General features: G+C 46.3%; 1 protein-coding gene across 1 annotated transcript in view; it reads left to right on the forward strand.

Moving 5' to 3' along the window:
- The window catches only part of LOC119466123 (eukaryotic translation initiation factor 4E type 3), a 52,899-nt gene that overhangs the window by 13,495 nt on the left and 23,862 nt on the right, over positions 1-15,542 (forward strand). The window contains exons 4-5 of the mRNA XM_037726611.2: positions 623-689; positions 6,880-7,038. Of these exons, the coding sequence (XP_037582539.1) occupies positions 623-689; positions 6,880-7,038 (226 nt within the window). The remainder of the gene's footprint in view (positions 1-622; positions 690-6,879; positions 7,039-15,542) is intronic.

Genomic DNA, 15,542 nt, shown 5'->3' on the forward strand with positions numbered 1-15,542 from the left:
GGAGCATAGCGACGGAAAGAGCAAAACGAGCGAGGGTGACATTTCGATCATCAAACGCCTGTAATTCCGCTATTACGGCACCATTTCGAAAAATTCTCGCGGCTATGTGTTCGTTGTAGACTCGTGCACAGCTGTGACACCACAACTAAATTTCGACCTTTGGGTGATTTAGGCGCCCTTTAAAGGCAGAAATCAGGACGAGGCACTCCGTTGTTGCTTTCATGCACAAATGATCTCCAATGATGACTATGGCGATGTGGACTCAGCAGCTTTGTTTCGGTTGGACGCTAGTGCCGTTCTTGCTTTGTTGCGTTGCTCATTTGTGGCGCTCTGCACTCATCGCGCTCCGAGAGTTGTCTGAATTAACTGATGTGCAGCCAGATATGTCCAAATGAACGAGAGTTTGATTGCATGAAATAATGTATACGCCTGCCAGGACCAGAAGATGTTTGAATTATGCAGTTTTCCTAGTAGCGAGTGTCAAGTTAACAAGGTTTTACTCTACTGTATATCTATTTTTACAAAAACAGGCATTTGCTACGTTCTTGCATTGTTTGTAAATGAGTGCCTAATAAACAGTAGATGTGTGACTTAAGACATAAATGCATGCCTCTTGTTGCAGCCAGTGGTATGGAAGGAGCTTATATTGGCTGCCATCGGAGAACAGTTCGCAGAAGATGTGCGGCCAGGTGAGAATTAACTGTTCAATTCCTTTCCTGCTCCTTTTGCCTTGTGTCAAGTGGTTTAGTTGATGACTTAAACATTTTCTGGCTGCCTAGTGCAAGATGAATCCACCTGTAATATGCATAGACATGTTTCTGGGTACGCACATTTTTGGGTACACACATCTATAACTGGATTTTTGAACTATTAACCCCTTAACTGCTGATGACGAGTTAACTCATCATGAACTTTCCGCAATTTTGGCACGTGTATATGTGCCGATTCTTGTAATTTGACAAATAAAGAATATAAAATAATAATAATACATAATAAAGAAGATTTTTGCTTTTTTTTAAACCAAGGTCGTTAAAAATGCAATAAACATTCATGGTACAGTCGACTTCTATTAATTCGACCCTGGTGGGACCGATAAAATTGATGGGATTATCCGGCGGGTCAGATTAAACAAGATGCAGAAAAAACACCAATATACACGGCTGATTCACATGGCAGTATTTGCCCAAAGCTAACAAGCCCCCGAATCAAATGTGCACCCACTTTCTGGGTGTCCAATGTCGAAAATTAACGTTGAAATAACAAAGCTCCTAAACAAAGCATCAATGTAACTCACACCCGATTTTCTAGCAAGAAAAACGGCCAAGAATCTAATATGGTGTTGCACAATAGTGGGTGGTTTTCTGAAGATAGCTTTGCCACAATACATTGCTGTTATGCAGTAAAGCATACAAACGCTGCAAATGTGTTTTTAGTTTCGTGTTCCGTTGCACTCCATAGGCAATGTTTGGCCCAATTTTCTTGAAAAAAAGAAGGCACGCATTAGAGTAGAATAAATACAACAATCAGTCGTTGCGAGCTATGGTTGTTGCTTGAAAATCCTTTTAGAGCTGACTGGACAAGTTCAAATTGACCAGCAAAGGCCAATTTTAGGATCAAAATAACGAAAGTTTAGGCCCATAGAAATGCATGGGCGCCGGCAGAGACTTTCGGTCAAAATCAAATTAACAGAAAATTCTAATTAACCGGAGTTGAAATAATGGAAGTCTAAACTGTCATATATTTTAGAAAGAAATGCCTGCAAAATATGCAGGTCACAACTAGAATTCTGCACTTGTAAAAATTTGTCATGGCTGTTAAGGAGTTAAGGAACACATATGTGCTCCTTCTGAACTAATGAGCCGCCAGTATTAAGCAAGTCTGAGTTTTCTGAAAAGTTTAACACCTTTGAAATGTGTTTACATTCAATCAAGAGCACTTAGCTATAAGGCACCTTGAAATAGGATATTTCACAGTAGAAACATCCTGCTGAACAAGTCTTTTCATGATGCATGTTTAATGTGCCGTAATTTGATGGCTTGGAGTGATCCATATATAAGGTATCTGATCATGTCTGCGTAGGTTTGTGCGTGAAAAGCACAAAGAACCAAGTACATTCAACTTTGATAATGTGACCGCAGACTAACAAAGTGAAGTTTTTACTTGACATTGAAGCAGTGCAAACATGACATTTTCGATGTGTCATTCATTTTCGATAAATGGAGGTGGAAACCCTCTAAACCCTAGAAGAAATACTGCCAAGTATCAGAGCGTCCTAAGTAATTTAGTACTGTGCTTTTTTTCTATTAACCACTGCTTCTTTACGATAACCATCCTAACCAGGATGGTGGATGAAACATGAAAACATGACACACTAGCGCAGCCAAAAAAAATTCACGCAGCACTCCTTGTTTATGTTTTTATGAGCATGATTATCATGCTGGTAATTAATGCCAGAAAATGTTTCTCTATGTCATGACTTCACAATAACGTCAAGGGCACCAGGTCTGGCATTTCAAGACCAACTTCAGTATATACACTCGAACGTTTTTATAACGAAGTCGAAGGGGAAGCCGAAATTACTTTGTTATATCAATTACTTCGTTGTAGAGGCTATTGCCCTTTACTGCAGTACTACACTTGAACCTCGTTATAACGAAATGGGATATAATGAAATAATGGATATAACGAAGTAAATGAAATTCCCCTTGAAATCCCCATAGAGATCCATGTATTTAAATTCTTGATTTAACGAAGTGAAATTCTTCTGCCAATGGATATAACAAACTAAATTCATCTTCGAAACACTCGAACCTCGTTATAACAAAATGGGATATAACAAAGTAAATGAAATTCCCCTTGAAAGCCCCGTAGAGATCCATGTATTTAAATTCTTGATTTAACGAAGTGACATTGTTCTGCCAATGGATATAACAAACTCAATTCATCTTCGAAACCAAAAAATACCCCACCATTGCACGCCGAGTGCATCGCTTTCTGCGGGTTCGGCACTCGTTTGACGAGGCAGTTCAACACTGCCGCATGGAATACATCGAGCAACACTGGTCTTTCCTAGCGCCGTCCGCGCGTAGCTGCACACTAGTGCACAGGCCGCAGCTCACTGTCACACTTCTCCAGTGACCTCATTCTCTTGCGCGTGCCTGGCTGCGCGAACCGCGCCATGCAGCGCCCAGGCAGGCGCAGCTGGGTGTGACTCTGAGATCTCCTCGGTACAATCTTGGGGGCCACACGCAAGTTGCGCCATGCTGCGCGGCTACTTTCCATGGTGCTAAAGATTAGTGCATTAACTTCTTCCTCTACAGTGCACTGCGCCGTGCAAGGACTTGCAGCTGAGCCTGGCCTCAGAGACCTCCCCGGTGCATCCTCATGGGTCACGCCCAGGCCGTGCATTCACTTCTCCCTCTCCATGCGGTGTGCTGCGCAGGCTGGCAGCTGAGAGTGGCCTCCGAGGTTGCACTGGCATCGGTGCAATCTCGGAGGCCACAAGCTGGCCGAGCCGGCGTGCTGAAGTTCGCTTGCGTCCTCGATCACACAGCGGAACACTGTGTTGTGTGCCACATGTTGCTCGACCACGACGAGCTAAGGGGAAAGCTGACATGAAAGACCATCACAATGGAACAGAAGGCAGCTCTCTAAGGGCTGTCACGTCAGGTGCTAAGTCGCGTGCTGCATACGCCGAAGATTCTTTTGTTATTTTATTCAAGTTTCATCGCATACATGGCCGTGGAGTGGTTCCGCGGGCTGCAAAGCTGTCTTCTTATTTCCATGTTTACATTTGTGCACCCCATTGGCCATATATTACAGAACATGGCAATAATAGATGTAACGAAGTAACAGATAAAGTGAAGTAGTTTTGGCTCTCGTTCAACTTCGTTATAACGAGGTTCGAGTGTATGTATGCTCAATGGTGTGCACACCTTAAAACATGCAAAGAAGACTACAGCTCTGCCACCTATGTGATAAATTTTAATAAAACAACAGCAAAAGAATCTGTAGCATGTATAACAGGTGACTTTTTGGCACCTGACGTGACAACCTTTGCTATAGCGTCCTTCTGTTCCAGTGTGATGGCCTTTCGCTTCCGCTTTCCTCTTGGCTCGCTCATACGAGGTCTGTTAGGAAAGTATCCGACCTTATTTTTTTTGCGACCACCTGATGGATATGAAACAAGCACGCTTGCATCAGCCACCTTGAACCTTCGTGTGAATGCGCAAATTTTTTCCCGCCTGCCGATAGCTTCAGTCGCTGGGACACAGCGTTTGAGTGAGGTAGTGCGCAGTGCTCTCGTCGTCTTTTTTTTTTTTATTGCAAGGAAAATGGCGGAGTGACTGGAGCAGCGCTACTGCATGAAATTTTGCCAGAAACTGGGCGACAGACAAGTGGAAACCATTCGGAAGACTCAGACAGCTTTCAGTGACAATGCTATGAGCAGCACACAGATTAAGGAGTGGTAGAACCGGTTTAAAGACGGCTGCATATTGGTGGAGAGCGAGCCACGCTCCAGTCGGCCATCAACATGCCGAAATGACCAGGTCATTGCCGAAGTGAACGCTGTGGTGATGCGGGACTGTCGTGTGACTATCCGAGAAATTGCGGAAGAGGTGGGCATCAGCACTTTTTCTGCACATTCTATTATGACCGAAGATTTGGCCATGAAGAGAGTTGCGGCGAAATTCGTGCCGAAGCTGCTCACGGTGGTGCAAAAGCAAATTCGTGTTGAAGTCTCACAGGACATGCTGGATTCCACAAACAGTAACCCCGACTCATGATCACTGGTGACAAGTCTTGGGTGTACGGGTACGACCCGGAAACCAAATCCCAGTCGTCACCCAGACCAAAGAAGGCCCGCCAAGTCAAAGTGATGATGACTGCTTTCTTCGACTCCTGCGGTGTGGTACACCACGAGTACGCACCACAGGGTCAAACAATCACCAGAGTACTATGGAGGGATGTTCTCCGTCGCCTACGTGATGCTGTGCGGCGCTAGACACAGGAGTTGTGGTTAACAGGAAATTGGCACATGCATCACAACAATGCTCCTGCACATTCCTCGTACTTGATTCAGACTTTTTCGGCGAAAAACCAGACTCCTGTAGTTCAACAGGCTCCTTACTCTCCTGATATGGCCCCCTGCGACATCTGGCCGTATCCCAAAATCAAGAGGCCATTGAAAGGAGCACGATTTCAGACAAGGACATTATGGCTGCAACGACAGCTGAGCTAAACTCTATTCCGAAAGAGGCCTTCTTGGAATGCTTCTAACAATGGCAGCACCGCTGGGAGAAGTATGTGGAGCCCTAAGGAGACTACTTTGAGGGTGATTAGGTTTCCAACACTCCAGTTATGCCAGTTTTTTTTCTTCGGCCAAAGGTCGGATACTTTTCTAACACACCTCGTATTGTCGTGAAACTGGCGAAACTGCGACGTGGTTGAAGGGAGTAGCTAGCTCGCTGCGATGCAAACGAAGTCCGTCATTTTCGAGCAGCACATGGAAGACAATATGGTGCGCCAACCACGCAGCTGGGGCGATATTCTCAGGCGACCTCAGGGACTTTCAGAGATAGTTTCACTTTTGCCAGACTTCGCAAACCCATCGAAGTATACGGCCGACACAGCTTGGCAAAGTGCCAGAAACATTGTCGGCCGTATGTGTGGATGTGTTCGGCATGTGAAAGTGAAACTATCTGATCCGCTGTCCTCTCGTGGCCCGCGGCTGCTGTGGTTCCACTGTGTGAAGGGGGCAGTTTGGCTTGGCCGGCTCGTGCCAATTTCACGCAGTCTTGAAGGTCAGGCCTAGCTGCATCAGCCAGGGTGGCACGCTACAGTGAAAGAGAGTAGTGAAGGCACTAGTTTTAGCATGCCGTGTGCAAGCATCATTATTGATGTAAGGTGCGGCGCAGCTACGTGGGGCCTCTGAGATTCGTAATCTCAGAGGGTGCCGCAGCAAAAGAGCGGTGCAATAAGTGCGGCTTGTGTGCGGCCACCGTGTACACAGCGGTGAGAAAGATAAGTGTTGCTCAATGGTGTATTCGATGAGAGAATTTTGAACTGCCGCGCCCAACGAGTGTGCAACCTGCCAGGAAACGATGTGGTTGCTGCACAACGATAGGTGATTTTAGTATTCGGAGAATAATCTAGTTCGTTATATCCATCTGACAGAACAATTTTACTACGTTAAAATGATGTTTTAAATATATATAGATCTTTACGGGGATTTCAAGGGATATTGCATTTACTTCGTTATATCCATTATTTTATTATATCCTATCTCGTTATAACAAGGTTGAAGTGTGATTAAAATACTATATCTCAAAAGTGTTCCTCAATCTTTATATACCTGTTAAGTGTCACCTTTTGATGTGCAAGAAATGTGTAGTAGAGTTTCAGCAACTTCAGAAATATGTGTTAGCACTCTTTTGAAGTTGAACTAAGGCCAAGTAACCTGCCACCATAGCCCAGTGGCTACAGTGTTGCACTGCTGAGCCTGAAGTCGTGGGTTCGATTCCATCTGTGCTGGCTGCATTTTCATGGGAGCAAAATGTTAAGAGCTCGTCTACTTAGATTTAGGTGCATATTAAGTAACCTCAGGTGGTCAAAATTAATCCGGAGTTCCCCAGTACAGTTTGTCACAAAATCACGTTGTGGTTTTGGCATGTAAAACAGCACAGTTTTATCATTTTTAAAATTTTATGAGGTAAGAAGTCAGGTTGAGTTTGAGTGTGGTTGGTGAATCTGACCTGAGGGAGGTGAGGGAAGCAGATACAGTGTTACACAATGAGCAGTGACGATATATGCAGTGAAAAAGGCACAAACAAAAATTTAACTGGCCTAAGTCTTACATGCTCTGGCCTGTCTATGCAGGAGACGACATATGCGGGGTGTCTGTGTGTGTAAGAGAGAAGGATGACATAGTGCAACTGTGGAATGCTGACGCACGTCTCAGCGAAGGTGCTACGGTGCTGGCCCGTGTTCACGCCCTCCTGCCCCAAGGCGTCAATCCAATTGGCGAGTTCTACAAACGTGAGTGAAATTCCCAGTTCAAATCTGAAGTCTGCATAACATAGAACAGGCATAAGGATGACACAAGAGACATAAGGCGCTGGACTAACAGCTAAGTTGGTTTTGATTCACTATACCCATCAGCTAAAAGAGCTGGAGGTTGTTGACCCATCTGCGAAGCAGTTACAGCATTAGGTAGTGCATTATTATGCTCAATAAGACCCCTGTCACAAATGAAAATTTAACATACGTTGTAGCCCACAATATTTCATACATAAAGTGGTATTATGTTCCACACGGCGTGACACAGTTATGATATAGTGAACTAGAATATCTTCTAGTGGCGCAACCGCTTCCGCTGGAGAGGGCCTTGAGGGGAAGAAACATGCGGCGGCGCTGTAGTTGGCCGCACTGAAAGCGTGTCAGCTTTCGGCCGTCACGTTGTTAGGACAACCACTTCGTCCGGCGTTTTCGGCGGGTGAAGTTTGCCGCCACGAAGTAATGCATGACGAGCAAGGGACAAATGTTCTTGCTTCTGGTTTTTATTCTTTGCAGCTTCGTTATGCATATGGAAAAATTCAAATACTGTCACTTGCGCATGTTGTAGTTGTGGAATCGTCTGGTATATAGAGACATAGCCGAAATACTTCACATTTCGCAGTGGTATTCGTTGCAGTTTTCCAGGCTTATTATGGACACTGTTTTTTCTACGAACGTGCAAAACATAACATGAGTATTTGCGAACGCTTACCGCGATTTTCGAGAGCAGCTGAGCTGGATAGCCGACTGCAATATGCAGGGTGTCCGAACTATCATGTACCAAGATTTAAAGATATGCAGATGCCACGTAGCGGACAGAACCAATGTAATCTTGTTTGTCGTCGCCTGGAGATACCCAGATTACTTTTTCTTTCGCATTCCACCTAATTACAGTTAGTCTTAATTAATCAACTTCTCAAATATTACAATGAGATGAAAAGTGTCAATGAGAAGATTGAAGAGCAACACGAGAAACTCCAGAGACAGGTTTATGTTGCTCAATACGTGCTACATAAAAGTATTTTTCCAGCGTGATAGAAGCACGCGAACACACACAAAATTGCCGCGTGACTGGCCGCTCAAGGCACTTTCCGTGTATTTGCTGGTAGAGTTATGAACAATTAATAAACAACAAAGTTGTGATATAGTGCACCAATGCACTTTTATTTACACAATATGCTCGCTTTTCAGTCGACCACTGTCCAACGGCTTGGTATAATTACCCTCGTAAGCGACTAAGCTTTAAGTGTTGGTGTGACTTTCTCCGCGCTACATCACGAGACTTGTTTACTAATAATAGTATATGGGGTTATACGTGCCAAAACGACCATCTGATTATGAGACACGCCGTAGGGGGGAACTCCGGATTAATTTGGACCATGCACCTTTGGTTCTTTAACGTGCACCTAAATCCAAGTACACCTAAATCCAAGTTCGCCCCTATTGAAATGCGGCCGCCTTGGCCAGGATTCGATTGCCTGACCTCGTGCTCAGCAGCCCAACACCCTAACCACTGAGGAACCACGGCGGGTGAGACTTGTTTACCCTTTAATATAAAAGTGGAGCAAGCGTTGGGGTCCCCCTTGGAATTGTAACTTCAGTTTCATTGATCATGTGGACATAACGCCTCAAGATAAAATGCGGCTCGAAGTGCAGTTCACAAACAGCTCAATCAGGGTCCAGCCGCTTGTCAAGCCTGTGGAGATTTCGCTGCCAAACAAGGCTGATTCTTGGGCTAGTTGGTATGGTTTCCTCATACATCAAATCTCGTTAATTCAAACACGCTTAATTTGAACTGCCAGTTTATTCTAACTGACGCTCTGGTCCCGTCAAAGTTATGTGTATTTCAGTGGGCGAAAGCGCTTGGTAATTCGAACGCGAAAGCATTTGCGACGGTTAATTCGAACATACCGCGGACCAAGAATGCTCTCAGCAGTGCGCCGAATAACGTGGCGGCGCCTCCGACCGGCATTGCTCCGACACCGCCATAGAGCAAAAGCTTAGGAGAGACCCCTTCATGCAGCGGCGGAGGCCCAGTCCGGCCAACGAACTGCCCACACCAGCAAATGCTCGCTTCCCGATAACAGCAGAAAACGAAACTTCAGGGAGCGGCCTTTAGGGTACGGCCACGCTAGCGGCAAAAACGCGCGGCAACGTGTCACGCCGCGCGGAAAAAGCAGCAGGAATCGGGGGTCTTGCGGCGTGCCGCGCAAAATGGGTTCGAGACCCATTTCTGCAGCAAATGCCGCGTGCCACGAGATGAAGAACCAATCAAGAGCGACGAGGGTGATGTCACGGAGCCATCACAACCGGACCACCACCGGTCCGCGCCGGGTTTTCATTTTTCAATCGGCGATCGTCCTCTCTCGCATGAAACAACGAGCGCTCGCGGTGTTGCTCACGCATTCGAAGAGCGCGGGAGATCTTATCGCGCTGCCGCACGGCGAGACGCGCGACCGTACCTTAAGCTGGCGCCGGGCCGGCTGGACCGGCGGCGTCGGCACCCACGCCGGCAAACGCTCACTTCCTGATAACGGCAGAAAATGAAACTTCAGTCTTCAAGGAGGCTAATCTGCGCCGAACCAGCTGTACCGGCGGTGCCAGCGGGCACGCACTGAGACAGTCGAAGGTGAGGGAGCTGCGAGGGAGTTGAGAGAGAGGGCGAGGGGAGCCACCTAAGCGGCGGAGTTGCTGAGGCCAAATCCACTTTCCTGCCGCCCTCCCCCCTCACCTTCGACGGTCTCCGCGCGCGCGCGCGCGCGCCGTCGTCCACTCCCTGAAGTTTCGTTTTCTGCTGTTATCGGGAACCGAGCGTTGGCCGGCGTGGGTGCAACTCGCTATGCGCTTGCGCACCGCGAAATTTCACGACTCGCACCGTTCGTTCATCTTGCTATGGTGCTCGAATACCTCAAAAATGCGTCCTTCCGTTCATTCGAACTTCTTTTAATTCGAACAAATTTTCGGGCCCCTTCGAGTTCGAATTATCGAGATTCGACTGTATTGGCAAAGCCTTTAGCGCAATTAAAGAAAGACAGGGACATGACAGCGACACAGGAAAGCGCTATCCTGTGTCTCTGTCACCTCCTTGTCTTTTTTTAATTGCACTAAAGGCTTTGCCAATATCCTGTGTCTCTGTCACGTTCCTGTCTTTTTTGAATTGCGCTAAAGGCTTTGCCAATATGAGGAAGCCTTTGGTGTTCACCTTTCGGAGCCTTAAAAAGCGATAACTTGCGCTCCTGGGCCGATCTTGCCTAGCCAGTTGCGCAGCCTGGCACGTAACAGTGGTTTAACTGCCGCTTGGGTGGCATCATAAACATTAACGCAGAAAAAGGCGCGAAAGAAGCGACGTTCCGCGATGACGACATAGAAAAACAATGTGCAGACGCAGAAGCAGCGCACACTCGCTTCAAGTGCGGGCGATGACAGCGCCGCCGCTACTTTCTTCCAAAGAGGGTATACGACGCGCAATAGAATGCGCGTCCGCTCGACCCACTGTAAAACATTCTAGTACACTGTAGTTATGATTGATGTCGTTTGCATAAGATAGCGATAACAATTGTGTCAAATAATAAAAGACACAAAGAAAGGTCAGGCTGCATGTGCAGAGTGATTCTTAAGTAGGCGTCTGAAAGATTTATCCAAAATTTTTAGATCACTTTTATACATCGACATACGTCGAGCCTGACGGAACCAATGAAATTGGTCGAACTATCTGGCGGGTCGAATTAAACAAGAGGCAGAAAAGATGCAGACACGCATCGCTGATTCATTTGGCAGTATTTGCCCGATTTGAATGCGTTTTCGAATCATACGCTTATCCGCCTTGTGTGGGTTCCAAGTAGAAAACTTATGTAGAAACGACATTAGAGCTCCTGAGCAAAGTAGAAATTTAACGTGCTGTCATGAGTAAGACGCCGGCGGCGCCATAAAAGAAGACAAGGACGATGTGAGCGGAGCGTTCTGAACGGCGCGAGCGCGCGAGGCGCGTGACCCGAGGCGTGATCGAAGGAGAAACGGCATTGTCTGAGCATTATCGACGTGGCTCCGGGCCAGGAAGGTCGCATCGCCAGCACCGCTCTGGCGACGGGAGACTTGGGGGTCTGGCCGAGTCCGTGACGTTGGCCGTCCATGGTGTGGCCGTCGACCTCGGAAAGTTCGAGTGAGGCTCCTGGACCGGCTGCAGCCTCTCACGGCAGGACCGGGCACCCCAGAAAGGACCCCTCTTCCAAGGCAGACCGGCACGCTCGATGATCCCCGGAACGCCACGTCGGCACTCGGGAAAGGAGCGAGACGGAAGCAGCGGCCGAGGACGTCGCTAGGCCTAACCCGTCACCTCTCCCAGGCCACGTCAGCAACAGCGACCGGGTCAAACAGGCTCCGAAGATGAGCGGGTGAACGTACCTACTGCAAGGCAGCCACGACTATGCGACAGTCGGCGAAAAGCAACGACTTCAAGAAAGGCCCAACGAGATTCTCGACAGGAGAATACGAGCGACGAGGGCGAACTGAGTAAGGACGATACCACAGAACACCCATACAAACTTAGAGAAGGGAAACTGTACCTTCCACAGTGCAACGAAAATAAGCGTAGCGGTGGCGTTGTGAACTAAAGTATGCGACCGAGAGATGGCGCTGGCAAAATCGAAACTAATATCCTCATCATTATGTAGTGAGCAATATGGCCGCTACGGTAGCGGTTCGTAGGGCTGGTCGCGCTGCTCGCTCGCTGCTTTGGGGCGTTTGGTTACCGCTTTCGGGGAGGTATTCGTGTGTACTGTACTCTAACATGACTACAGATATCTTCATTATGTCGCCAGGTGACCGAGAGGCCTAAACTGGCAATAAAACACTTCAAACAAGTAAGCTCACATTGTTTATTGTCAATGGTGAATGAGGCAGTACGTGATCACAATTTTCGTACAGCTCAGGTGGACTTAATGTTGTCCGTCACTGAGTTTACAACACAGAAACACAGATAACCATCTATTTATTGGGAGCCAAAGCTGAAATCGAGCGAAGTTTTCTCATCGTGTTCGGCGTGCCGTAAAGCAGGGAGAACGAAGGTTCAGACAGTGATATTTCTGCTGAGCTGCCCTCGTACTTGGATTGCGTACAATGCTGCTTGACCTTTTACATTCTCTGCGTTCGACGATTTCAGCTAGATTAAAGAAAGGAACACAAAAAATTGCTCGGCAAAAATGTACTGTCAGCAAGATAAGCTCGAGCTGCAATGTCTCATTGCTCTCATAACACATAACACATTGCATCAGTGCATTTCAAACTGCGTCGATCATCGCAGTAAGGTAGGAATTGATTCATGTAACACGAAGTCTTTCTTTCATGCCCCGTACATCTCAGAAATGGAACCACCAAGTATCGTAGCCATCACAGATAACAAACTTTTTTGCAAAACATTAGCTAACATTGTATAATCAGGAGAATCATTATGTTACAAGAACTCACTGCACTTGTTTGTTTTACTCTACTACTTTGTAACCACTCCCCTCTTTAATGCCTGTGGCCCTGAGGGTACTTTAAGCAAAAAATAAAATGAGTTTCAGTCAACATGAAGTGTCATTTCCTTAAAATTGCATTAAGCGCTTTTGATCATTTTAATATTCTTTGCATTGTCATGTAACAAATTATCGTTGTGAGGGAGCATGTGATACTTCGTGGTACTAATGCCCGTCAAATTGATTTGCAAATAGCAGATGACAGAGTTTGTGCATTAGCAAGTAGGCTTGCTACATTGTTTCTGTTCTGGTCGTCATGGCTATAATGACTGCAAAAGAAACAAGTTGGGACTCAACATGTTACTTCTCCGATTGTCATAAAGCGCCCTTAAAAGCAACTAAGCTTGTATGTCAAATTTCTCATTCCCGCTCCGTATGATACAGAACTGTAGACTGCTGTTTTCCTAATAGGGCTCACACCTCTCTATCTGGTAAAATTCCAAACATTTCATAGTGAGGCACGTAGTTCAAGAGGACCTGTTGTCATTGTGGTGACAGTTGAGCATCTTGTGGCTTAGCGTGGGCAGCTTGCAGACCAATAATCTCTCTTTTGTCCGTCTTCCTGAAAAGAGAAATGACAAAGCCATGACACACATGCAAGCAAAAAATGGTGAAACGAAAGTCAGTTCCATAAATGAAGAAAAATCACGGTTCTAGTTGAAGTGTTCAGAAACATACCCTGTGAGGATTCTGGCCCTTGATGTTACTTCCAGTGGAGACACGTTCACGGTTGACTTCTATGTCCAGAGACAATAGAGTCCAAATATGAGCAGCGTCTTGGAGGCTGGAGTCGAAAGAAAAAAGAGCCTAAATTACTATGGTGGAAGTGTGCGTGAGTTTGTGATTCACGTATGACAGAGAACAGTGCACGAAACGCTCCATGACAGAAAAACGCACAAACACACACACACAACACTGTTTTGAGTGTGCATTTCTTTCAGTGGTGTCCTTGTGTGGGCTGTGCTTGGTCAAGTCTCGATTAGATTACAATTGTTTCTGCCGGATACTAGTAATAAACTCAGTCATCTTATTATGTCTCAAATGCAGTTAATCTAACTGTATCACCGGAAGTACACTTGTCACTAATGTGCAGTGAATTTATCGCGGTGTATCATTTATGCAGAAACAGCCAAAACTTTATTATTTATGCTGTACTCATGTTAGCAATTTTAGCAACTTGGCAAAGTAGCAAGAGCTTCGTTTGAATTGCTTTGGAAGGGCAATAACTTTATAATTATTACTATTTTCTACTTTTAGGAAATGACGACAGGAATCTGCTTTATCCGCCTCGCACGCAAAGAAATTCAAAGTTGAAAATGCGAAACACTGCTTTTTTTACTCACCGGCGCACAAGCCCAGGGGCTGCAAGGTTAATCCGCTTTCGTGGGTAGTCTTCAAGCAGACTGTGCTCGGTTCCAGCGATGAATTTTCGTGCTGGCCAGCACGTTTTTTCGAGCAACCAGACGCAACGCGGGCAGACGCGGCAGATCACAAACGGCGGAAGCCGTGCATGCAGCCGCCAGTGAAACGCCGCAGCTGATAAAGTTCACCGTCTTTAAACACGTTCGCTTGGTGGCCGCTATCGAATGTTGGACGCATAAACTGGCTGAGGTATTATTTATATCTAATTAAAATGAACCTGCGTGATGCTGCTCAAAGGAAACGACCACCCCGTTCGCAAATATAACCGCCGTACAATTTGAATCGATAAACAGCACGGACTGCAATCGATACCAGTGGGCTGCCGCTGATCACATGTCAGTGAGGCCTCAAAACCTTTATTCAAGTAACAAAGCACGGACTTTAATAACAGAAGTCCAATAAAAACAATAGACTGCTTATTTTGTAAAAAAATGACACTGTAACTGTGTCTGTCGGTTATTATATGTACTTTAATTGCTCAGATATTGAGTCGTGTTGAGCGCCCCTAGCAGAAAAAATACAAACTAAAGTATTCGACCAAATTACAGTAGCTCCACTTGCGCGCTTATGCTGGAACGCGCCGCGGTTGATTTTTCGCCCTCTGTGGCCATTTGGTGAACTCGAGAGTTTCCGGGGCCTGACGATACATTCTCGCAGTAGACCAGAGTTGCCAGGCGTTCGCGTGGGAAACGCCCAGAATTAGTGTAGGCGTAGTTAAGGACATGTTTAGTGTGTATTTTAGTGTGTTCATTAGGTTGTACATTTGTTGGCATTTATTTATTCATTGTCTTTTAGTTCAGTGTGTAGCTTGATTTTCGGTTTGAGGCTTTTTGTTTTGAGTTCGCGTGTAAATAAAATCTGTTTGCTGTGTCGCCATGCGTCTTCCCTCTCCATCTTTCATAACACCCGCACGCCTCCGAGATCAGTGACAACAAAACACATCACAATTGGCGAGCTTGCCAGGATCCGTTCCCGGATTCTATCCAGCCCAGTCACTGATACTCGGGAGGTGCAGAGATGGATTGGGAGGCGATATCGGCCGCTATTCGCAAGCAGAAGCTCAGCAAGGAGCAGGGCCTCAAACTAATTGAGGATGAAAGGAAACGCGTAGAGGCCGCTCGATTAGCAGAACTTGCTGCAGTTAAGAAAGCTTATGAGGAAAGAAAACAACGCCTAGAGAAAGAGATAAAGATGCTACAAGAGAAAGCTCAGGCATCGGAAAGGAGAGAGCGTGAGGCTGAGCTTAAGATTGAGAGTAGGCCCGCTAGTGTAGCAGAGCTGGCGGACAGCAGAAATTTGTCAGAAGACGTTGGCAGAGTAGATAGCGCCCGTGACGACCCAGAGGAGAAGCCCTCGACTACAGAACCCTTGATTAAGAAAGACAGTGATATGAGGATGGGCGAGATTCCGATAGAGATTGGCGTAAGCGAGGAGCAGAGAGCGGTAACGAAAGAAGTAGCTTCACCTCGTAACGACATGGGGTTTGTAATGGAAAACGATTCCAAGGATAGCCAAGCATCAGAATCGATAAGTCAGCCAACCTCAGAGGGA

The sequence above is a fragment of the Dermacentor silvarum genome, chromosome 10 (assembly GCF_013339745.2).
Source record: "Dermacentor silvarum isolate Dsil-2018 chromosome 10, BIME_Dsil_1.4, whole genome shotgun sequence".
Lineage (NCBI taxonomy): Eukaryota > Metazoa > Arthropoda > Arachnida > Ixodida > Ixodidae > Dermacentor > Dermacentor silvarum.